Source organism: Aspergillus aculeatus (genome assembly GCF_001890905.1).
Source record: "Aspergillus aculeatus ATCC 16872 unplaced genomic scaffold ASPACscaffold_2, whole genome shotgun sequence".
Classification (NCBI taxonomy): Eukaryota; Fungi; Ascomycota; class Eurotiomycetes; order Eurotiales; family Aspergillaceae; genus Aspergillus; species Aspergillus aculeatus.
The window spans coordinates 2,686,830-2,709,313 of record NW_017962977.1 but is presented as its reverse complement, the minus strand read 5'-3'; the positions used below and the strand labels follow the sequence as shown (position 1 = coordinate 2,709,313).

General features: G+C 53.5%; 5 protein-coding genes across 5 annotated transcripts; 3 read left to right on the top strand and 2 right to left on the bottom strand.

The window, feature by feature from the left end:
* Positions 1-4,554: 4,554 nt before the first annotated feature.
* On the top strand, positions 4,555-6,688 carry ASPACDRAFT_1895400 (uncharacterized protein). Its single transcript, XM_020198701.1, has 4 exons — positions 4,555-4,828; positions 4,887-5,278; positions 5,317-5,693; positions 5,751-6,688. Exons 1-4 carry the CDS (start codon positions 4,723-4,725, stop codon positions 6,592-6,594), a joined length of 1,719 nt encoding a protein of 572 aa, XP_020060521.1. The 5' UTR covers positions 4,555-4,722; the 3' UTR covers positions 6,595-6,688.
* Positions 6,689-7,467: 779 nt separating this feature from the next.
* Positions 7,468-11,847, top strand: ASPACDRAFT_75671 (putative xanthine dehydrogenase HxA). Its single transcript, XM_020204510.1, has 4 exons — positions 7,468-7,803; positions 7,866-8,069; positions 8,127-10,084; positions 10,139-11,847. The coding sequence occupies exons 1-4, from the start codon at positions 7,573-7,575 to the stop codon at positions 11,820-11,822; spliced, it is 4,077 nt and encodes a 1,358-aa protein (XP_020060520.1). The 5' UTR covers positions 7,468-7,572; the 3' UTR covers positions 11,823-11,847.
* Positions 11,848-12,199: 352 nt separating this feature from the next.
* prm1 (pheromone-regulated protein PRM1) lies at positions 12,200-14,488 on the bottom strand (the record flags this gene model as incomplete). Its single annotated transcript, XM_020202315.1, has 1 exon — positions 12,200-14,488. One exon carries the CDS (start codon positions 14,486-14,488, stop codon positions 12,200-12,202), a length of 2,289 nt encoding a protein of 762 aa, XP_020060519.1.
* A 1,834-nt stretch (positions 14,489-16,322) lies between these two features.
* ASPACDRAFT_39796 (uncharacterized protein) lies at positions 16,323-20,229 on the top strand (the record flags this gene model as incomplete). The annotated part of the gene is made up of 4 exons (XM_020200655.1): positions 16,323-16,638; positions 16,770-17,026; positions 17,078-19,652; positions 19,742-20,229. The coding sequence occupies 4 exons, from the start codon at positions 16,323-16,325 to the stop codon at positions 20,227-20,229; spliced, it is 3,636 nt and encodes a 1,211-aa protein (XP_020060518.1).
* A 71-nt stretch (positions 20,230-20,300) lies between these two features.
* ASPACDRAFT_75670 (kynurenine--oxoglutarate transaminase) lies at positions 20,301-22,439 on the bottom strand. Its single transcript, XM_020204509.1, has 9 exons — positions 22,247-22,439; positions 22,120-22,188; positions 21,974-22,058; positions 21,810-21,915; positions 21,685-21,757; positions 21,481-21,634; positions 21,413-21,426; positions 20,934-21,357; positions 20,301-20,880 (listed from the first exon to the last, which is right to left on the bottom strand). The coding sequence occupies exons 1-9, from the start codon at positions 22,318-22,320 to the stop codon at positions 20,590-20,592; spliced, it is 1,290 nt and encodes a 429-aa protein (XP_020060517.1). The 5' UTR covers positions 22,321-22,439; the 3' UTR covers positions 20,301-20,589.
* Between the last annotated feature and the right edge of the window lie 45 nt (positions 22,440-22,484).

Here is a 22,484-nt window from a genome sequence, read left to right as displayed (position 1 = left end):
GGGAGAATTGAAACCAGTCGAGCTTACTGGATGCAATGCACTTCCTCCGCTAGAACTTTGGCGCTCTTATTCTCTTAATCAACATGAACCCGGTGAAACTCAGCAGTACTACGACGTCTTCCCTGACCCTCTTCTCCCACACCTACAAAGTGGAGAACGATATATACTTTTCTGGCCTGGGCAACGATATACCTCATGGCGCCTGACTGACGGTGCAAGTGTTTATGGCTATATTCGCCCTGCAATGACCGACCTCGTCTTGCCAGGCGGTCCATTTCTGTCCTTCACGGTCGAGGATGACGAGGACAGACCGATGGCGCCAGCGCCATTTTCCGGGTGAGATTCAGCTTCCTGCCTGTCTTCTTCCCTGTACTCTCCTCGGATGTTTTGCATGAACCTCTTCTTTGACCTTCCATGGTTTTTGGATCTCACTACCTTGTGTGCGAACGTGCTAAGATCCCCCATATTCAGAGCGGAAGAACCCCGTCCCACGCTAATCGCAAGAATCAAATGCTATCCCCAGGGCCAGGTTGCCTTGAAGGATGAGCTTGTGACTGCGACGCTGCATGTCTCTCACGAACGGACCGTTGATGGCACTGGTAGACCGATTACCTTCAGTACTACGGGACTAAGCCCCGCTCTCTGGGTATGGCGCGATCGGTGGGTGAATATGGAAGGTTTCAGTTGCGGCCGGGGTCGTAATACCTTTTGTTATAGAGCATTGACTGACTTATCTCTTCCCAAGCTTTGCCATACTAACTTCAGGGTTGCTACAACCGACAACAGTTCCACCGTTTCAGTATGGCTTCTTACACTCGTCAATGGATCAAGAGTGAAAAGAACACATTTTGGCAATGCCTTACAGAGAGAGAATCAACAAGACCTACTGATATCAGCTTCATGCTCACAAGAAACCAGAGGATGCGGCGATACAATCCGCCTGAGAAGATTAAACTCCCTCGGATTGTTCCTCAACAGCAACCGGCGGAAGAGCGGTTAAGGCGGTCGATCTGATCGCAGTGGCAGAAACAAACGTTGTAGCGCACCAAGCCGAGCGTATAGATTAACCATCACCAGCCAACCATGTCATATGTAGGACTTATTACCTAACAATCAAGTGCCTGCATCAGCAAATGCTCCAAAGGTCAGCCGTGTCTTGGTGGACACGCTACAAGATATTGGGTTCTGGCAAATATGGTATGTAGCCCAGTTTGCTAGTAAGTGGTTGTCCTATGGAACACTGACAGCATCCGTTTAGGTTCAGACTTCAAGGAGAAGAAGGGTGGCACGCGCTTGTGATGTATGCCGTATGCAAAAGATCCGCTGCGATGGTGTTTCGCCTAATTGTGGCTCGTGTGAGCGACGGAAAGCGCGATGCTCTTATAACGGCGAGAATCCGAAAAAGACCCACGACCGCCGGTAGAGTCTCTCTGACGTGTTCACCTTACCGGCTCGACTCTAACGTATAACAGATATACTTTTCGACTGAATGATCTTGAATCAAATAGCTCATCTACTAGTCCCCGCCTGCAGCTGCGAAACCATTCTCATGGCCGGTTTGCAAATCACCAAGAACAGGGAGGAATCGAAGGTGACAATGTATGTACTGGCCCAGAGCCGATATCTCTGCTGGAATCCGAGCTGCTGCAACCACTCGCCGAGAGCGAAAACGGAACTACAGCAACAGGTATAATTGCGGGGCATGCTAGTGACTCAACCGAGCAAGATCAGTTCTTCGGAGACTCGTCCATCGCGTCCTTCTTGAGGCAGATTCAGGACTCTGCAGGTTTGCCACCTCCAGCAGTAGACACTCCGCAGACATAGACTAATATGCATCTAGAAAACGAAACTGTTCCTTTTTGCCTGCCTAACATAGCTACAAGGTCATTTCCTGTGGCGCCAACACCCAAAGCAGTTGACCTACCGCCACGAGAATTAGCGGACTACCTGCTAGGCTGCTATTATGATAAAATTCACAGTCTATATCCGTTTTTCCACCAGCCTGCCTTTGCTCGCGCATATAGCGCTCTATGGGCGCCCGGGCCTACAAAGGATGTGGATGACTTTGGAAAACGAATAGGATTAGGAGACTCAAGTGTGCCCTGGCCGATATTTCATGCCGGACTGAACATTGTCCTAGCACTAGGCTGCCAATTCTCCTCATTGGATAGGATGACGCGCGAAGCTACCGCGGATGCATTCTTCCAGCGCTCCCAGAGGTTCTTAAATGGCATCTCCATGGATAAAGGGAGTTTAGCGCTTGTCCAGACACTTTTACTGATGTCATCTTATCTGCAAGGAAGCGAGTCCCCGGCACGGTGCTGGAATACCATCGGCTTTGCATGCAGAATGGCGCAAGCACTCGGAATGCATTCCCTGAGTTCGGATAGATTTAGATCGGCGGCGGAAATCCAAGTCAGAAGACGTGTGTGGCATGGTTGTATTATGCTGGATCTGTAAGTCTTTTTTTTTTCTTGTTGACGTTAGAAGGATGAATCAATCAATCTCGATAATCGCTAACGGAGTCTCCACAGGGCGAGCAGCATGATGTTGGGCCGCCCGCCCATGATCCAAGATTCGGCGGTCCCTCTTCCAGACGCCATCGATGATGAGGCCCTCGATCAACAGAACCTAGTTTCCATATTGCCACCCACAGCCTTATCAAGAACAGAATTCTACGTGCGCACGTTGCAGCTGTATAAAATCTTAAGGCAAATCCTGGCAAGGATCTTTGCGCCCTGGGAAGGTAGACAGGAGAATCTAGCTGAGCAGCCTCAGGCTGAAAGCAGCCAAGCTAGAAATGTGATGGAGCTAGAAGTAGAGCTACTGGCTTTTAAGTCAGACCTTCCGGCGCAACTGAACTGGCAAAATGGAGAAATACCGGCCAATACCAGTAAGCAATATTCGCGAGAAAGTTGCTTGCTAAGAGCGAGGTGGGTGACTTGCGAACAATTACCTGACTTCGCTAATTCCGAGTCTCTTTGTCAGATTTTTGCAGTATAGAATTCTTCTACTGCGCCCAACATTGATCAGATTCTGCCGGCAGATTCGAGTCTCGCATGCTGTTACTCTGCCGGAAGCGTCTTCCTCAGAGTTGCCGAGCGAGATATTTATGGATTTCAGGCTCAGCTGCTCTATTAATTGCGTCAAGGCGGCCATCGAGCTGATACATCTAATGAATGATACTTCGACGACTGAGCTGGCTAGTGTCTGGTGGTACAGTGTATTTTGTAAATACCTCTTACGAGATTATTTATCACCACAGAAGGAGTCCTGCTGACTGACTTCACTGCCTCAGATACCTTTTCCGCCGGGATCGTTCTTGCCCTAGCTCGGACATGCTCCGCTATCAAAGCCAAGTTTGCAGAGTCGAGTCTTAAAGATTCTTGGAAAAGCTGCTCTGAGTGCCTAGAAAAGATGAGCTCCCTTACTAAATCTGCTGAGATCGGCGGCCAGAGTCTCAACAAGGTTTTGTTCCTCCTTATGCAGGCTCAGCATGATCCATCTATCATCAACCCAGCCGCCGGTCAAGAACACAGATCACAGCCCCAAAGCCAGGATATTCATTGCGAAGCTTCAGTGACTGACTTACCTGTGCCTCCTGCGATGGACTTTGGGGAAGCTCTTGGCCTGGATGACGAACAGCGCTTTCTCGGCATGCCGGGCTCGGACATTTTCACCTATCTGCTGGGAGAATCAGGTCTAGCTGGGTCAATGAATGAAACGATGGGTGACGAGCTTTGGCCTACGGCACCTCTGTTTCTGTGAAATCGAGACAGATACCAACATCAGGGTGGGAAGCTTTAAAGGACGCCTCGAGGATACATATTAGCCTTTAGAGGCTGTCACATGGAATGATATGGATGTTCTCTAAGGGCCATCAGAGTATATGACTCTGAAAGAGACGCTTCTTATACCGGATAAGCCTAACACTTATGCAATGCGTGCTTGTCTGAGCACCACAAACCCAGATCCGAGAGTCGTCATGTACAAGGATGAATAACCAATTAGACGAAGAGCCTTGGTTTCATGTATGATGAGCTTGTCTTCTTGTATATCACCCATGAAAGTAGACCACGAAAAGCAATCTGAAGCCGGCCTTTCTCCGATCTATTACACGATGAACGGTTTTATCATCCAAGCCACTTAAGTAGCGTGTCCGTAAGTAATTTGTAAGTAAGATTCCTGCTTCGACTACCTAAAAGTGCAACAAATTATGAATATTCTACGTACTTAATGGTCCTCTGGTCCTGTTGTTTGACTGCATGATCGATATTCAGCTTTATTTGAAATGTCTGTCGGACCTTGCGCCCTGCAGTCAGCTTGCTGTGCGTAGCACTGAGTAATTAGCTTGATTGTCCTGTACTGTACGTATCCGATACCTTGAATACCGACCACGGGCCATCAGTCCACAGGCCGGCATCTTCTTCTACCCACCCGGTATTACCAGCCGATACGCCATCCGGTATTTTCCTTTCTTGGAAGCGCACTGATGCCGAGCGACTCATAGAATGCTTGAAAATGAACCACGACTCAAGCATAAGCCATTCTTTGCCTCTATTCAACAATGTGCTCGCTATGCCTAAGACGAGGTATAAGAGAGGACAGTCCTCCTCATCGAACTCAGTCTTGTTTGTCCAACATTGTATCATTCTATCTCTCCACTACTGCCTGTTCCTTCTATCCTTTGACCACTGACCGTTGACCCTCTCGTTGTGCACCATGTCCGAGACCATTGAGACGGATGTCTTCATCTCTGGCGGTGGCCCCGCGGGTCTGCTCATTGCTTACTCACTGGCACTACAGGGCGTGGATTCTCTACTCGTCGGTAAAGCACTCCTTACCCTTTCTTCTGTCACAGACATGGCCTAACAATAATGGAAAAGAACAACATGACAAGGCCCACCAAGCGATGTATGGCCGTGCAACAACTCTCTACCCTCGTACCCTCGAGATGTTCGATCAGCTGGGTCTTCTCGACGAACTGAATCAAATCGGTTATGTTGCGCGCAACAGCGTCACCTATCACAAGGGCAAGCGCGTTACCTCCCGAGGATGGCACATCATGTTCCAGCGCACGTATGGTACCTTTCTTGACTACTGCCTCAACATCCGCCAGAAATACTCCGAAGACGTGATTCGGGGTGCTTATGAGAGCCTCGGATGTAAGCCTTATATTGGATGGAAACTGGATAATTTCGTGGTTGACGACGCTGCGAAGGATGATTATAAAGTGACGGCGAATGTCACCGAGGTCAGCTCGGGCAAGAGCCTGACGGTGAAAAGGTAACTGGCCACTTGGGCCGAACAAACGAGCACCGATCCCGATTAACATCTGCCAGCAAATACATCGTCGGTGCCGATGGCGGTCATTCCCTTGTGCGTCGCCTCGCCAAAATCCCCTTCGAAGGCGATCAGACCGTGTTCAAGTGGATTCGCATTGATGGCTACTTCAAGACCAACATGCCTGATGCCGATGTGGGCTTCGCTTCGATCGAATCCGAGGCCCACGGCAACGTACTCTGGGTCCAGCTGGATCATGGCGTCAAGCGTATTGGCTTCGCGATGACGGCGGAGATGCTCGCCAAATACGGCGACAGCTTCACTCTCGAAGACGCCAAGGCGGAGGCCGTCAGAGCTATGGCGCCTTTTTCACTGGATATCGAATCTGTCGAGTGGTGGACCCTGTACGGGTATGATCATGTCTCGTCTACGCTTTTCAAGTTGCGCAGCCCACTAACCTTCTGCAGTATTGGCCAGCGAGTGGCAGATCAATTCTTCAACAACGACCGAGTCTTGCTGGCCGGCGACGCGTGCCACACGCACTCGTCCGGTGCTGCTCAGGGTATGAACACGGGCATTCATGACGCCGTGAACCTGTCTTGGAAACTGGCCGGCGTTGTCAAGGGCTGGTACGGCGCCGACATGCTGCAGAGCTACGACACGGAGCGTCGCCCGGCCGCACAGTACCTGATTGAGCTCGATAAAGCCTTCTCGGCGACCATCTCCGGCCAAGTCCCGGACAAGTACAAAGGGCACTGCACAGACGCCAACGAGCTGTTCACCAAGCTCTTCGATGAGACCATCCATTTCAACATCGGCCTCGGGATCCACTACGACGAGAACCTGATCAACAAGCCCCCGTCGGCGACCATGAACAATGCGGGCTGGAGAGCTCCCGACGCTCTAGTCTATGCCCCCGGCTCGCGCCTCCCCACCCGTCTCTTTCACCTGACCAAGAACACCGGCGTCTGGTCCATCCTGGTCTTCGCTGGACAGCCCGAAAGGACGAAGGCGACCCTCAAGGCGGCCGTGGAGGATCTGGGCAAGCTTCGCGTGGCATTGCCCCGTGGGGCCGTTCGTCTCTTGACCCTGGTCTCGCAGGCTTGCAGCGGAGGTGACCATGTCTTTGAGACTCCGAGAGCGGGCAGGCTGTACTACGACGCAGAACGGTCCGCTCATACCGCCTACACCATCTCCGACTATAATGGCGGTCTGGTGGTGGTGCGCCCGGACGGCATTCTGGGCTTCGCGACTCACTTGGATGATGTAGAGGGTGTTGCCGAGTACTTCAGGGGCTTTATGAAGTACTGAGTGTGTGTATTGGGGGAGCAGTGTCTTGTTTATTTGGGTGTTTTTTTCTTTTGTTAAAGAAAGAGGATTGAAGCGATGTTATGTTTTAGACACAGAGAGACAATTAGACATAGAAATGGTAGAAGTTCTTTTCTACTCATAGTTAGGATGTGCCCTAAGTCACTAGACCGGCACGTTCATCGCTACCCTAAAAGGTTAATCAGGTTGGGTTCAAATGATCGACCATCATCTGTAACTAGATTAGGCCTAGCTTAAGCGGCACTGCATTCCGTCGGGGTGAGCTTGAGCCTTAAGCAGTAGAAATCAAGTTTACAACGCTCTTGGAATATTTGAGATGAGATCATATTTGATGAAGGGTAGTCGAGTGAATCACCGCTTTATCTCTACCTAGTACTTCTTAGTTTCAGAAAGTAGTTTAGAAGACAAAATAATAGTTTGTAAGCATATTTATGAGTACATAGGTAACATTAACAAGACTATATTGGAGAGCTGCTAAGAAGGCGGCACAAGGTTGGGTTTCGAACCTTGAACCGATATTAATAATATGGGGAAGCCTTATTAGCTGACTAGGGATGGGCAATACTGCCGACGGTTGCCGCCCATCGGACAGTGGCGATCGCCGGGAAAAAGCGATAAAAGCGATAAACCGAGTGGGGAATTTGCCCCCCCCCTTCTCCTTACCCCGATAAGACCCCATCATCTCTTCATACAACAGCTATTACTAACTAACTTGCTGTCTCTCACATCGTTGATCGTTAACTTACTCCTTTCTACTATATTGTACGATCTTTGTATTCTTCAAAGCCTCCCTTGTATCTTGGTTCCTCCCTCGACACTATTCCACTACTCCTACTTCATGCCAGCGTTGAGTTAGTTACCCCGCATCAACGCTGGTTCCGAGTGGCGGTTTCTCCACCCTCTAGGAAAATCGTCGAACAGACACATTTGTTCTGAGTCAATCACAGCCAACGCAGCAAGATGGCTCCTGGAATACTGAGCTCATCACCACCGACGGTGCCATCCAAGGCTGTCTCGCTGGCCCAGCTTACCGAAGATTGGGACGACACTATTCGGTTCTACCTCAACGGCACCAAGGTTGTCCTCGACTCGATCAACCCCGAAACCACATTATTAGAGTACCTTCGTGGGATCGGCCTGACGGGCACAAAGCTAGGATGTGCAGAGGGTGGCTGTGGTGCCTGTACGGTGGTATGTCTTTTGAAGGAGCCCTTGGATCTGGTCATTGCTAAGTTCAATCAATTCAACGTTAGGTGGTTTCCCATATCAACCCCACCACGAAGAAGCTATATCATGCATCCGTGAATGCTTGCCTTGCCCCGTTGATTAGTGTGGATGGAAAGCATGTTGTCACCGTGGAGGGTATCGGCGACGTGAAGAATCCTCACGCGATCCAGCAACGGCTAGCGGTTGGTAATGGTAGTCAGTGTGGGTTTTGCACTCCTGGAATCGTGATGGTACGGCACTTGTTATGAGATTGATGGTGGATAATGAGCTAAAAACGTTGGATATAGAGTCTTTATGCCCTTTTGCGCAACAACTCCGAGCCATCGGAGCATGACGTGGAAGAGGCTTTCGATGGAAACCTCTGTCGATGTACCGGGTACAGACCAATCTTGGATGCAGCTCAAAGCTTCTCTGCACCGAAAGGCTGCGGAATGTCTTCTGAAAACGGAGGATCAGGGTGCTGTATGGAGAAGAAAGGCGGCTCGGGAGGGTGTTGCAAGGAAACCTCCGCCGCCTCGGTCAAGGACGAGAAGATACAGACCTTCACGCCACCTGAGTTCATCGACTATCGGCCGGACACGGAGCTCATCTTCCCACCTCCTCTCCGAAAGCATCAGTTCCGTGCTTTGGCCCTGGGAAACAAAAAGAAGAAGTGGTACCGTCCAGTTACACTGGAGCAGCTCTTGGAAATTAAGGCGGTGCATCCCGACGCTAAGATTATCGGGGGTAGCACGGAGACGCAGATTGAGATTAAGTTCAAGGCTATGAAGTACAGTGCCTCCGTTTATGTCGGCGACATACAGGATCTACGGCAGTATACACTGCGGGACGACTGTCTCGAGCTTGGAGCCAATGTTTCCCTGACCGACCTCGAGAGAATCTGTGACGAAGCGCTTGATCGATACGGAACTGTGCGCGGGCAGCCATTCAACGCCATCAAGAAGCAACTTCGTTACTTTGCTGGAAGACAGATCAGGAATGTTGCTTCTCCTGCAGGTAACTTGGCTACTGCTTCACCAATCTCCGATCTCAATCCAGTATTTGTTGCTACAAGAACTACCCTCATCGCCAAATCACTAGGCCAGACCGTTGAGATACCCATGGATCAATTTTTCAAAGGCTACCGAACTACCGCTCTTCCTCAAGATGCCATTATCGCTGCGTTGCGAATTCCAGTCGCGGCTGAGGAGGGAGAATACATAAGGGCCTATAAACAATCCAAGCGAAAGGACGACGATATTGCCATTGTCAATGCAGCTTTACGTGTCTCCCTTTCGGAGGCACACACCGTCAAAAGTGTGAATCTTGTCTTTGGTGGTCTCGCACCGATGACTGTCTCCGCACGAAACGCGGAGGCGTTTCTGGTTGGCAAGAAATTTACAAGTCCTGCGACACTGGAGGGTACAATGGCAGCTCTGGAACAGGACTTCGACCTGAAGTTTGGGGTTCCTGGTGGAATGGCCACTTACCGCAAGTCTCTTGCCCTGGGTTTCTTCTATCGATACTATCATGATGTCTTATCCAAGATTGAAGTCAAGAGTGCGGATATTGACGAGGACGTCATCGCTGAGATTGAGCGAGCCATTTCTACGGGAGAAAAGGACCACGAAGCTTCCGCGGCGTATCAACAGAAAATTCTTGGAAAAGCCGGTCCCCATTTCTCTGCACTCAAGCAAGCCACGGGAGAGGCCCAGTATACCGATGACATTCCAGCATATCAGAATGAGTTGTATGGTTGCATGGTGCTGTCAACCAAGGCGCACGCCAAGCTCCTCAATGTTGATCCAACCGAGGCCTTGGATATTCCTGGGGTTGTTGACTACGTGGACCACACAGATCTTCCAAATCCAGAAGCCAACTTTTGGGGAGCACCAAATGCCGATGAGCTTTTCTTCGCTGTCGACGAGGTGAACACTGCTGGTCAGCCAATTGGTATGGTACTAGCGACATCCGCCAAAGTTGCGGAGGAGGCTGCTCGAGCGGTCAAAGTGGCATACGAGGATCTGCCAGTGATCCTTTCGATCGAAGAGGCCATCGAGGCGGAATCGTTCTTCGAGCATTACCGTTACATCCAGACTGGCGATGTTGAGAGCGCCTTTGAGAAGGCGGCTCACGTATTTACGGGCGACTCGAAGATGGGCGGACAGGAGCATTTCTACCTGGAGACGCAGGCTTGCGTCGCCATACCCAAGAACGAAGATGGAGAGATGGAGGTCTGGAGTGGGACCCAAAATCCGACGGAAACGTAAGTCGTGCTGCGTTGTTATTTCTTTCAGACCCGATGTTGATGCTGCTGCAGACAAACATATGTCGCCCAAGTTACTGGGGTATCAGCCAATAAGATTGTGTCTCGGGTGAAGCGTCTCGGCGGCGGCTTCGGTGGAAAGGAAACTCGATCAATCCAGCTGGCTGGTATCTGCGCAACGGCTGCTGCGAAGCTGAAGCGCCCAGTACGGTGCATGCTGAACCGCGATGAAGACATCATCACCTCGGGTCAGCGCCATCCCTTCTACTGTCGCTGGAAGGTAGCCGTTGACGGAGAGGGCAAACTCCTTGCCCTTGACGCGGATGTCTACGCCAACGGCGGCCACACACAAGATCTCTCCGGCGCAGTCGTAGAGAGAAGTCTTTCACACATCGACGGTGTATACCGTTTCCCGAATGTCTACGTTCGGGGCCACATTTGCAAGACCAACACGGTCTCCAATACCGCATTTCGCGGTTTCGGTGGTCCGCAGGGCATGTTCTTTGCTGAGAGCATCATGGAAGAGGTTGCGGATCACCTGAACATCCCCGTGGAAGATTTCCGGCTCCAGAACATGTACAAATCCGGCGACAAGACACACTACAACCAAGAGCTCAAAGACTGGCACGTGCCATTGATGTACAACCAGGTCCTTGAGGAGAGCTCTTACGCCGAACGCCGAAAGGCCGTGACCAAGTACAACAAGGAACACAAATGGTCGAAGCGCGGCATGGCGATCATCCCCACCAAGTTCGGTATCTCCTTCACGGCACTATTCCTGAACCAGGCCGGCGCTCTGGTCCACATCTACCACGACGGCAGCGTACTCGTCGCCCACGGTGGCGTGGAGATGGGCCAGGGGCTGCACACGAAGATGACGATGATCGCGGCCGAAGCGCTGGGCGTGCCGCAATCCAGCGTCTTCATCTCCGAGACCGCGACCAACACGGTGGCCAACACCTCGTCGACCGCCGCCTCGGCCAGCTCGGACCTGAACGGCTACGCCATCTTCAACGCGTGCGAGCAGCTCAACGAGCGCCTCCGGCCCTACCGCGCGAACATGCCCGGGGCGACGATGAAGGAGCTCGCGCACGCCGCGTACTTCGACCGCGTCAACCTCTCGGCGCAGGGCTACTACCGCACCCCGGACATCGGCTACGTCTGGGGCCAGAACACGGGCCAGATGTTCTTCTACTTCACGCAGGGCGTCACCGCCGCCGAGGTGCAGCTCGATACCCTGACGGGCGACTGGACCCCGCTGCGCGCCGACATCAAGATGGACGTCGGCCGCACCATCAACCCGGCCATTGACTACGGCCAGATCGAGGGCGCCTTCATCCAGGGCCAGGGCCTGTTCACCACCGAGGAGAGCCTGTGGCACCGCGCCTCGGGCCAGATCTTCACCCGCGGCCCCGGCAACTACAAGATCCCGGGCTTCCGGGACATCCCCCAGGTGTTCAACGTCAGCCTCCTCAAGGACGTCGAGTGGGAGAATCTGCGCACCATCCAGCGCTCCCGCGGCGTCGGCGAACCCCCCTTGTTCATGGGCAGCGCCGTCTTCTTCGCCATCCGCGACGCCCTCAAGGCCGCCCGCCGCCAGTGGAACGTCCAGACCGTCCTTCGGTTGGAGAGTCCGGCGACGCCCGAGCGGATCCGCGTGAGCTGTGCGGATCCGATCATCGAGAGGGCGCGCGTGGTGCCGCAGCCGGGCGAGAAGAGCTTCTTCGTGGCTATCTAGTTGGAGCCTCGCAATTGGGTATGGGCTTTTTGGAAGCGGGGGGGGGGGGGGTTTATATTTCATGAATCTGACGACACGCACATACCGGCATCTAGCAATTTATTCACCTAGCAATGCATCATTTCGAAAATCTTTCGATTCTGCAATGTAGAATACACTATCGTAGCCACGTTCTACGGGTATATCACGCGAAGCTTCAACAAGAGGTAAGGAGACGGCAGCGCTGAAAGTGGAGAAATCACCCGCCGGAAAACCGCTGACAAGACACAAAGTAAAAGAGAAAAGAAAAAGAAAAGGCTCAGCAACTAAACTATCACCTCGCCCCGCCCTCACGGAGCGAGAAGAATTTGATTTCGAAAGGAAGTGGAGAAAGGAGTTCAATGCTTCTCCATCTCATACTCCACGTAACTGCTGCCCCGCAGATCCGACACCCCGTCCACACGTAAGGCGTTCCTCTGGCCTGCGAACCCGACCTTCTCATCCGGGTACACCCCTAGACCTGCAGTTGTTGTAGTATTAGTCGATGCGGTAGTGGTACTCATGGCGGCGGCCCCCCTCCCCGTCTGCGTCGCGACCTCGTACCGCGGCGCAGCAGCAGCGGCGTCATCATCACTGACATCGAGATCGAAGCGCTGCTGCTGATGCTGTCGCGGCATGCTGGTCAAGGGCACATCAATGAACCCTGCATCACCGGGACCGGAACTGGGGCCGAGACGGGGATCCGGCCGGGAGGAGACGGGGGCGGGCCCGCCCTCGCCGCGGGTCTTGTCCTTCTTAGCAAATAAAATCAAGGCGCGGGTGACGCCGAAGAGGGCGTTGACGACCCAGACCAGGAGGATGAAGGCGGCGATGATGGTCTCGAGGCGGAGGCCCTTCTCAAAGGCGGCGATGACCTTGTCGACGACCTCGGTGATCTTGTTGGAGGTCTTGTCGCCGGCCTCGGCGAGGAAGCTGTCGTCATCCGAGGCAGTGCCGTTGATGGAGGCGGCGGCGCCACGGGAGAAGACGTCCTCCGGGAACAGGGGGAAGTCGACGTGGGCGTGGTCGTGGACCCAGGTGAGGCCCTTCTGGACGCTGGCGACTTTCAGGCCGATCAGACAGTTGAACACCTCGAGGAGCGGGTCGTAGAGGATGGTGTCGCCGAAGGTGCCGTTCAGCACGTCGATGGTCTTGTCGACGAAGGTGTTGAGCGTGTCGTTCAGCGCGGTGGTGCTGGTGTTCACCCACCCCAGCACGTTGGTGTTGATCTGCGAGTCGACGTGCAGGATCGCCGTGTTGGTGTCGTTGGCCCACTCCGCCGAGCTGTTGGCCAGCGCCGCCACGACCTTGTCGGCGAACTGGCCCACTTCCTCGGAGAGCTCGGGCACGGTACGCTTGACGGCGGACAGGAGCACGTACTGGCACAGGCACGAGAGGAGCCCCGCCAGCGCCAGGCACAGCACGAACAGCGCCGCGGGCGTCGTCGCGTACGCGATCGCCCACCGCACCAGGATCTGCGCGCGGCTGTTGCTGAACCGGCTGGCCGCTTTGATCCCCGCCGCCGCCGTGTACGGCCGCGACACGATGTACACCACGTCCATCGGGTCGTGAGCCTCCTTGCGCACCAACTGCGAGCGTTCCTTCATGTGCCGCCAGCGCCGGATCTCCTGCCACGCCATGGGGACGCAGGCCAGGATGGCGGCGATGACGAGGATGGCGATGAAAATCTTCCGCGCCGTGAGCGCGGCATCGGTGGCGCCCTCGAAGAAGGCGTTGATGCCGTCGTTCGAGTCGCAGAAGGTGAGTTTCTTCTTCGCCGGCACCGAGAGCGCCGACGCGTTGAAGCTGTAGTTCCCGAGGGAGCCGTTGACCAGCTTCTTGACTTCCTCAAATGGGAAGCGAAGCACGTTCTCGGTGAAGTTGCTGACTTCGTCGAAGTTGGGGATCGAGCTGTTCAGCTTGTCGAGACTGGCGTCGATGGACGAAGGGAGGTGGGCGTTTTCGAGGCTGTTGATGGAGTCCGTGAGGTTCAGGGTCGGGACGCTCGTGCCGACTGCACTGAGGACGGTGTTGACCTTTTCGAGGAAGCTGTTCAGCGTGTCCTCGAACGTGTCGACGGTCTTGCCGATGTCTTCGCCGACGGTCTTGATCGTTGAGTTGAGGAAATCGGCGGCGTCTTCCAGGACGCTGACTCCGATCTCGACAGCGCCGCGCACGACCAGCGTGAACAGGCAGAGATAGGTCTGATACATGACCTTGATGAAGAAAATGACCAGCTCTTCCACGACCGTTAGCGACAGCGTCAGCACGCTTTCCAGCCCGTCGATGGCTGCGTTGACCGTCTTCACCGCCACCTCGTTGACCCCCTGTGCTAGATAATGCGGCATGGAGGCCATCGTGCTGCCCATGGTTTCCACGGATGTACATGCCGACAGTGCTTCACTCTTGGCCTTGGCCATGTCGCTCTCTATGCTCGATACGGCCATCAAGACTCTGACCAAGACTAAGAGCAGCAAGATGGTCCATCGGTTGATCCATGACTGTGACAAGCGGGCGCGTAGCCCCAGGTAGGGTGTGATGCCGTCCGGATGAAGTGGGATAATCCGACCAGAGCCTCCACAAGGATCATGGGCGCCGTAAGGTGGCAGTAGGGGGAATATATTTCGTGCAGGTCCGAAGATTCCCATAATGGCGATCGACTGGGAGTCTTGCCGAAAGTGCTCGTTTGACTGCAGACACAGAATATGACTGCCAATGGAATCACAAGCAAGTCTAGTATGCACCAAAGGGGAATGAAAATAACAGAGAACAGTAAGAAAGTAAGAACAAGATAATCCTGAACCAGCAGCGAGTTATCTCAAAAGCCCACAAGCAAGTCTATGATGCAGTGTCTAGTATTGTCGTGGTAATGGTTAAACAAAGGGAATTATCGTATCATTTAAGAGACCAAGAGAATGCAGTGTCAATAAGAGAAAAGGATTAACACAAGAAAAAGTCCATCATTCAAGAGAGCGCAAAACAATGGAGACCCAAACAGGGGGAACCAGGCGGGCAGTCATTGTATAATATATGGGTCTTTTCTTTCCACCAGGAGGGCTCTGCGGGATAAACACATTCATGGCGCTGCGAAAGTGAGACAAAGATAGTAAGTCATGATTGTTTGGGGCTCCATCGCCGCGCCAAAGGAGGCTACCACTCAGGACAGCTGTACGGAGATCGCAACAAAGACTAAAGGTCTGAGGGGGATGAGCAGCTGATTTCGAAATCTTCTCCCTTCTTTCTTAAGGTAGCTTGGTTTCATCTGGCGCAGAGATCGCTCCCGTGCAGACAAGAAGATGGACTAGTTGATCTGATGGGTTTCTGCAGCAGTGGCCCGGCCGAAGATAGTAACGGCGCTTAACACTTCAGCCCAGCGCAAGCGCTCTGAGCCACTCATTTTGATCAGTCTTGGAGGAGAATCAACCGGGAGCCCCACAGCGATCGGAAGACTAATCTAGCCATGCCATCGTGTTTATGGTCTTTTCTATCCGGGGTTGTTTGGTGTTGAACCGAGACGGCGCTTCCTGGGCTGTGGTGTTGTAGGCAGCAGGCAACGGGGGGTTTCTGTCATTTGACTATTCCTAGAGGCATGTGAAACTGAGCACCTTGAAACTGGATGCTTAGGATATTGAGGACTCAGGTATCGATAAATGTCTTGGTCATTGACTCAGGTGATGGTATAAGTCTTTGCTTTTCATAAAAGTGTAGGTAGTTGACTGAGACCGGGAATCAGCCTGCGCCAGAAAACAGAGACAAGACTAGCGGCACGTGATGGCAGGCTCTTCACTACGTGCTTCAAACTGCATCAGGAGTTTGTCTTTTCTTCTCTTGCTGATAGACATGATCTTACTTATGCGCGTCGTACTTGATTTGCTAGAATATAAACCATGGAGACATGGACTCATTCGATATCATCTTCAAAAAGATAGCCACTGCCACAGAATCTACTTCGATATAAAGGAGCCATGTTTGCATTGAGTACATCGCTTAGTCCTGAGATAATTTGAACTAAGACAGTGAACAAAGACAGTTCTCATAGCGTAGTAGCTTGGAATTCTCTGGGACATACAATCAAGACATAGTTTCGCAGCGCATTTCAGTATCTCTAGTGTAGTGAAGATGTCAGGGCTCATGGCAGCCCCGTAAGGGACCCGCATGGTAGTGCAGTGAATCAATGAAAAAGGTCCCTGAGCAACACTTCTGTATGGCGGTCTTCTTTCTCTCGTGCGTAAGTCCATCAAAGCTGTCGGTCAACAAACCACCGGCAACAAGTATATCGAACTGGTTACTTGTGGTGTGAAGCTGAAGCAACCTCACCGGTATAACATCACACTTGAATCTACTAGACATATTAGCACTGACAAAGGACAGAAGTCAAAAGCGAAGTCAAAAAGAGAGAAAGGCTCGCCAAAAGATTGCGCACCTAACCAGCCTCACTTATCCTTGCCCTTTCATATCGTGCAGACCCAATGTGATATCAAGATGGCCAAGAGTCCTCGAGGCAACAAGCAGAGATCAGTAGCAGCAGTAGCAGGCTCAGGCGAGAAAGCCGGATCTTCCAGCTTCCTGGCCGAGCTTGACCACACACTGGAGAGCCGGCCAGTCAGTTGGTTACAGGCCGTGGAGTCTCTCAGCCAGAATCCATCAACCGAACCGCCAAGTCACGGGATCACCAAGTCGATCGAACAGACAACCATTCACCACAACACAGATCAGAAAGATAACAACACAGCGGGACGTGACGAAAGCAACACCGCCTTTGACAACGATATCTTTGATTTCGAAAGCAGTGGTGCCAGTACGTTCTTCCTGTACACAACCATCACTCCATCCCCCCACCCCCCATCCCCCTCTCACCTCTACTTTCATTCATACCCAGTACGATGGGTCGTCCAGCCAAACTAATGGAGTCCGTTGGACGACCTACAGGCAGTCAAGAAGATGTCTCAGTAGACAGGAGATCTCGCACTGAGGCGATTGACTTGCTCCGCGCGAGAACAGCCACTCGTTCGACTCCCACTTCGAGCCCGACCCCGACGCAGACCCCTTCGACACCTGTTGTGACGGTGGTTGATACTACACCAGTCAACCCTGATGATTCATCTCCTCTTCCTCCTACCTTCTCTTCAACCGAGAACCCAGCTTTTGAGCAGTCAGCCAGCCTGTCTGTCGCATCATCTATCAAGGTTCGACCTTCTGAACAGTTATTAGTCTCTTCTCTTCTAACCTCCCCACAGGCTCTACCATCCGAGCAGCCAGCGACCTCACCTCTTTCTCTAGGATCTGAGGTCAAACCTTCTGATCACATACTGAGTCCGCCTGTCTTATCGTATCCGAAGGAACAACCTTCTGTGGAGCCCCTGAGCTCGCTCGCTCCTGCAGCATCTGTGGGTATATCCAGTGAGCATCCAGTGAGCTCGCCTGCCACATCATCACAGGATAAGGATTGTGAAGAGCCTTTGGACGTGTCGGCTCCCATCACCTCTGAGGGTAAATCTTCTGAGACGCCAGTGGCCACGGCAAGACCTTCAACACCTGAGAGCAAACACTCCAGCTTGTCAGCCCGTGCATCTTCATGTAAGGCTCAGACATCTGAGCAGACATTGAGCTCACCTGTCCCTTCAGTTTCCGAAGACAAGCCTTCTGTACAGATAATGAGCTCACCTATCCCATTGAAACCTGAAGCCAAAGCTTGTGAACAAGCAGTCGACCCAATTATCTCTCCAAGAGCCGAGGAAACCACCTCTGGGAAGCCATTGAGCTCACCTGTCGCATCGAAATCCGAAGAGAAACCAGCTGACTCAATTAACCCTTCAACATCTGAAGAAAAGCCTTCCGAACATCCACAGCCACAAAGCCCACCTCTTACAGCCTCCTCATCTCTCTTTATTCAGCCATCAGAGCCAGCCCAGAGCCCATCTCAAGACCAATCCCCCCAGCAACCCCAGCCACCCCAGCCAACCGCACCCACCCCAAAGATGGAGCCTACCAAGTCATCCAAGAAGGCCAAGAAGAACAAGGCCAAGAAGAACAGAAAGAAGGCCAACCGTGCGGCAGCAGGAGGTAGTGGTAGTGGTAGTAGTGGTGGTGGAGGAGCAGGCACAGGAGCTGCCGAATCGAGCAACCTATCCACCAGCGGACAGAGCGAGGCCTCCGACGCGGCGACCGCCCTGACCAAGTCTGTCAACGAGCACGAGCTATTAGCGAAAGAAGCAGAGACCAACAAGGGCAGCAGCAACAACGGTAGCAGCAGCAGCCGCCACGAGGTCAAAGCACCAGCAACTTGGAACAAACTACCTGAGCTCGCCAGCAACACGAGCAAAATCAACAAGTCGGACATCAAGCTGAGTGCTGCCGTTGCTGCTACTGCTGCTGCTGCTCAGAATAGAGGCAGTCGGAATCTCAGAGTCCATCCGGATACTACCGCTGCCGCTTTTCAGGATCAAGGCGAAAGGATACACGATCCAGAGACTGCTGCCAAGATAGTAGCCATCCAGGCGGCCATCGACAGGCTGCAAGCCCTACAACGAAACCCGTCCGAGTTCATCGAGCCGATAGAGGGGCTGCTGAGAATCGAGACGCCACCCGGTCAGTCCTACGCGGGTCCCTTGTTGGCCAGTACGAGAATCGCGAACTTCACCGTGGCGCCCTGCCGTGGCCGGCCTGGGACTGCAAGGTCCGAGGTGCCTACCAAGACCGACGGGGAAGAGTCGACTCTCGCGAAGGGCTCGAGCAAGGAAGCCGGTTCTCCACCTCCGTATTCGAGGGATCCTGAGCCCACCACGCCTCAGAGCAACACTGTCACCACTCGAACCGCGCTCACCCCCATCCAGGAAGCCACCGCCGAAGGCCAGCGGGAAGGCAAAACGGGTCAAGGTGATACTGATAAATCCGGCACTCAGGAGGCAGGGGAAGGAGGTGACGCGCACGATCTGACCCCCAAGTCCACCAGCACGACCTCTACCGCGTGGACGGCCAGCCAGCAGGCTCTTCAGACCACGCCCCAGACCGCCGTGACCTCTGAGCCATCCACCACCAAGACAACCGGCACCCAGCCAAAGGCCAGGGGAAACAATACTACCACCACAACGCAGTCCAGCGCCAATAGATCAACAATTCCACTCCCACCACCAGCGACCCACCCCCAGGTCGCCAGTAGCAGCCACGCGCACCCCTCCCCGCCTCCCCCGACCACAGTCACATCCACAGCGAGAACCCCGCTCAGCCCTACGGCGAGCACCACAAGCACAAGCACAAGCACCACCCACTACCAACAGATTTCCAACGTCCGGGGCGGCACGCTCTCCAGCCAAAAGCCCGAGGGATTCTTCTGGCAACTCGACAGCCACGGCTTCCCCTGCGCGCTGCGCAACTGCCCCAAGCGCTGCAACTCCTGGGATGGAGTCACCGTGATCTGTCCGGGGTGCGGCCCCTTCTCCGAGACCCGCTACTGCTGCCGCGACCACTTGCTGCAGGGCATCAAGACGCACTGGCCCGTGTGCGGCGACCAGGTCTTCGTGCACCCCTGCCGCGAGAGCACGATCCCGCGCGACGTCCGCGAAGGTCCGCCCCTGATCCCCTGCCTGCACAACTACGACATGCCCGAGCGCCACCGCCAGGCGGTGTACTTCCGCATGAACGAGCGCCAGGGCGACTACTTCATCTTCGCCGACTGGGCCGACTACGTGCGCGCCGGGTTCCCCGAGAACACGACCGCGGTGCGCTGCGCCAAGCGCGTGGTGCATACCGTGCGCTTCGAGGATTTCGAAGAGAAGGATCGGTTCCGGCGTGTGCTGGCGATTTGTTTGTTTGGTATGTTCTTTGATACAGATATTCCCTAGAGTCAAGGTGAGTTGGCTGAAGTGAAATCTGGGCTGACATAACTCTCTTCTTCCTGATAGCGACGGTTGAGGTTCATGCGCTGGTTGACTACATGTACCGCCTCATTCGTGATCAACTCCGCGGCGCGAACGCATCCAAGCAGCTTGAGGCCGCGCTACGCTACCAGATCCATGCGGAGACAAGCGTGTCCATCCAGCAGTACATCACGGGAGAGCGCCACGCATGTGCCACTGATTGGGACGGCCGCAACCGCCGCAACTGTCCGGATCAGGTGTGCCGGTCCGAGTATCGTCGACTCCTGGGTTCCTTAGGCGGAGGTGGTCTACGTGAAGTTGTGAGGAATATGGAATCAACTTACTGGATTCTCCGCGCAGCCAGAACCACTCATCCGACAGTCAACGACCCGAAGAAGCGCATGCTCGGTGAGGGCTTCGAGGGCGTGGCGGAGGAGGATCAGAGGGTCTTTCGACGTGGTGATGGCTGGGATGGCGCCGGTACCGGCAACATGGAGATCGAAGGTATGAATGAGGGTCCTGAAGAAGCATGATTGACATTCATGTCAACATTGTTTGTATCCCGGCTCCAAGGCTCTGTGCTGTCGTGTTGGGTATCCTGGTTCGTCCTGTTATGGTTGACGGTGTTGACTTTACTCATCTATGTTTGCTCTGGGTAATATCAAGGCAAGGTAGACGAAGTATGAAGCGGATGTTGTTTTTCACTTGTTAGTGCTCCGGCAGGATGGAGATAATGTCATGTAACAATACAGATAGCAAATTGCAAATCTATTCAATTTTGCTCAGTCCAGCCTCCGACACATGAAGTCTATATTATCGTAAGTCCGTTGTTGAAACCGGTGTTTACCAAACATCGATGCAAATCTATACGATGAAGGGTCGTGCAGTCTAAATTACTGCTTGATGTACTTCTTCAAGCCACGTAGTCTCTCTTTAGCCGTTTCGAGCACATCGTCATTCTTGCAAACGGCAAAGCGGAGGTAATCCTCGGCAATGTGGGCATTGGCATCCGTGTAGAACTCGGTGGGAGGAATAGCTGCAACTCCCACCTCGTGGATGAGGAACCAGCAGAGCTTGAAGTCGCGAGGCCGGCTGGCCACATGGGGAGGGAATGGGTAATCCTCAGGCAACTTCACAGAGGCCATGTTTGCGAGGACGAAGTATCCGCCCTCAGGATCCGAGTACTATATAACTCAGTTGGTAGAGTACTTGGGAAATTCACGACGTCGTCACTTACCGGAATGTTGAGTTCGTCAAAGATCTGGCAGAAACGCTCCATCTTTCCCTTCATCTCCTTCCTACTCTCGTCCCAGAAGCCGACCTTGTCTGCCTGCTCGAAAGCCACCGCGGCAGCTTCTTGAAGAGGCGAAACACTGCTGTAGCAGATACGAGTGTGGGCGCCGGAGACATACTTGATCAGGTGCTCGGGTCCGATGAGGTAACCCACACGCCAACCGGTGGCATAGAAAGCCTTGCCAGCCGAGCCCACGGTGAGGGTGCGCTCATAGAGCTCCGGGGACAAGGTAGCAATGCGGGTGAAGGGAACGTAGTAGAGACGGTCGTAGACTTCGTCGGAAAGAATGATCAGGTTGTGTTTCACACAAAGCTCACCAATGCGCTCGAGTTCAGCGCGGGAAAAGACCTTGCCGACGGGGTTATGACTGGTAGACGTCAGGCTTGATTCACTCCATACCAAGCTGGAATGCGAGCACTTACGGCGAGTTCAGAACCTAGCGAGGTTGAGTCAGTTGAGTACGATTTGCAGAAGAGTCCAAGTGCCTTACAATCATCTTCGTCTTCGAGTTGATCGTGTTCTCCAGCTCCGCAAAGTCAATGGACCACTCAGCCGCGGAGGAAGTGCGTGTAGCGCCATCTTTGGGGGGATGAAGCGGGACGTAGCGGATTGTACCACCGGGCATTTCGATGTTACTGATGTATCTTTGGGCGGCGTCAGACGGGTAGCAGAGGGGAAAGACCGTGCAACCTACTGGTCGAAGAACGGCTCGAAGACAATAACTTCGTCGCCGGGCTCGATGAATCCCATAAAAGCGCTCAGCATACCTTGTATTCGGTCAGCTGCGCGTACTTCCTCGCTTATTTAAGACAATCCCACCTTCATTGGCTCCCGTGGTAACGACAACCTCGGTGTCCGGGTTGATGGTGCGACCAAATGAGGGGGAGTAAGCATCCGCTAGGGCTTGCTTGAGACGAGGACGTCCCTGAAGGTATGTGAGTCTATGCGACTATGCGCTCTCGTTCCTTGGTGGAGGAATGTACCTTGGTCGGGGAGTATTGGTTGCATTCGACGCGGTCGAGGGCTTCCTTGGCAGCATCGAGAGCAAACTTGGGAGGGTTGTAGCCACTGAAAAGAAAGCGTCATTAGTTCTCTACTGCGGGAGCTTACAAGCTAGTTAATTACTCACAAGAAACCCTGACCCATGTTCACGATGGGCTGAACGGGCGAAGCGGCAGCAGCTTCATTGACAATGGACCTGCGCGCCGGTCAGCAATCCAGGCCGCAGCACAACAGGTTTTAGGTATGCTTCGTACCAAACATCCTGTTTCTGACCAGCGACCCTCTTGGCCGGGCGAAAAGGGTCGGGACGAGCCGCAGTGACCGACATTGGACGTGTGCAAGCTGGATAGCGGGGGAGGGCGGAGGGGAAGGCAGAAGTGCGCAGCGAAGATGTGGAGGGCTGGACCTGACAAATTGCAGTAATGGAAAAGAGACGTGAACCCCGGTACATAGAGGCAAGCAGTCGAGTAGGGGCCAGCCAGGAGTGAAGCG

What these genes read in the sequence shown, in the direction of transcription:
- ASPACDRAFT_75670 (XM_020204509.1), bottom strand. Translation starts at nt 22,320, where the DNA reads ATGTCGGTCACTGCGGCTCGTCCCGACCCTTTTCGCCCGGCCAAGAGG. An exon ending in GGTCAGAAACAGGATGTTTG is followed by an intron (nt 22,189 to 22,246) that starts GTACGAAGCATA and finishes ACCGGCGCGCAG; the next exon opens with GTCCATTGTCAATGAAGCTG. An exon ending in TTGACGAACTCAACATTCCG is followed by an intron (nt 20,881 to 20,933) that starts GTAAGTGACGAC and finishes TGAGTTATATAG; the next exon opens with TACTCGGATCCTGAGGGCGG.
- ASPACDRAFT_75671 (XM_020204510.1), top strand. Translation starts at nt 7,573, where the DNA reads ATGGCTCCTGGAATACTGAGCTCATCACCACCGACGGTGCCATCCAAG. An exon ending in GCTGTGGTGCCTGTACGGTG is followed by an intron (nt 7,804 to 7,865) that starts GTATGTCTTTTG and finishes ATTCAACGTTAG; the next exon opens with GTGGTTTCCCATATCAACCC. An exon ending in ACCCAAAATCCGACGGAAAC is followed by an intron (nt 10,085 to 10,138) that starts GTAAGTCGTGCT and finishes ATGCTGCTGCAG; the next exon opens with ACAAACATATGTCGCCCAAG.
- ASPACDRAFT_1895400 (XM_020198701.1), top strand. Translation starts at nt 4,723, where the DNA reads ATGTCCGAGACCATTGAGACGGATGTCTTCATCTCTGGCGGTGGCCCC. An exon ending in CGTGGATTCTCTACTCGTCG is followed by an intron (nt 4,829 to 4,886) that starts GTAAAGCACTCC and finishes ATAATGGAAAAG; the next exon opens with AACAACATGACAAGGCCCAC. An exon ending in GCTCGGGCAAGAGCCTGACG is followed by an intron (nt 5,279 to 5,316) that starts GTGAAAAGGTAA and finishes CGAACAAACGAG; the next exon opens with CACCGATCCCGATTAACATC.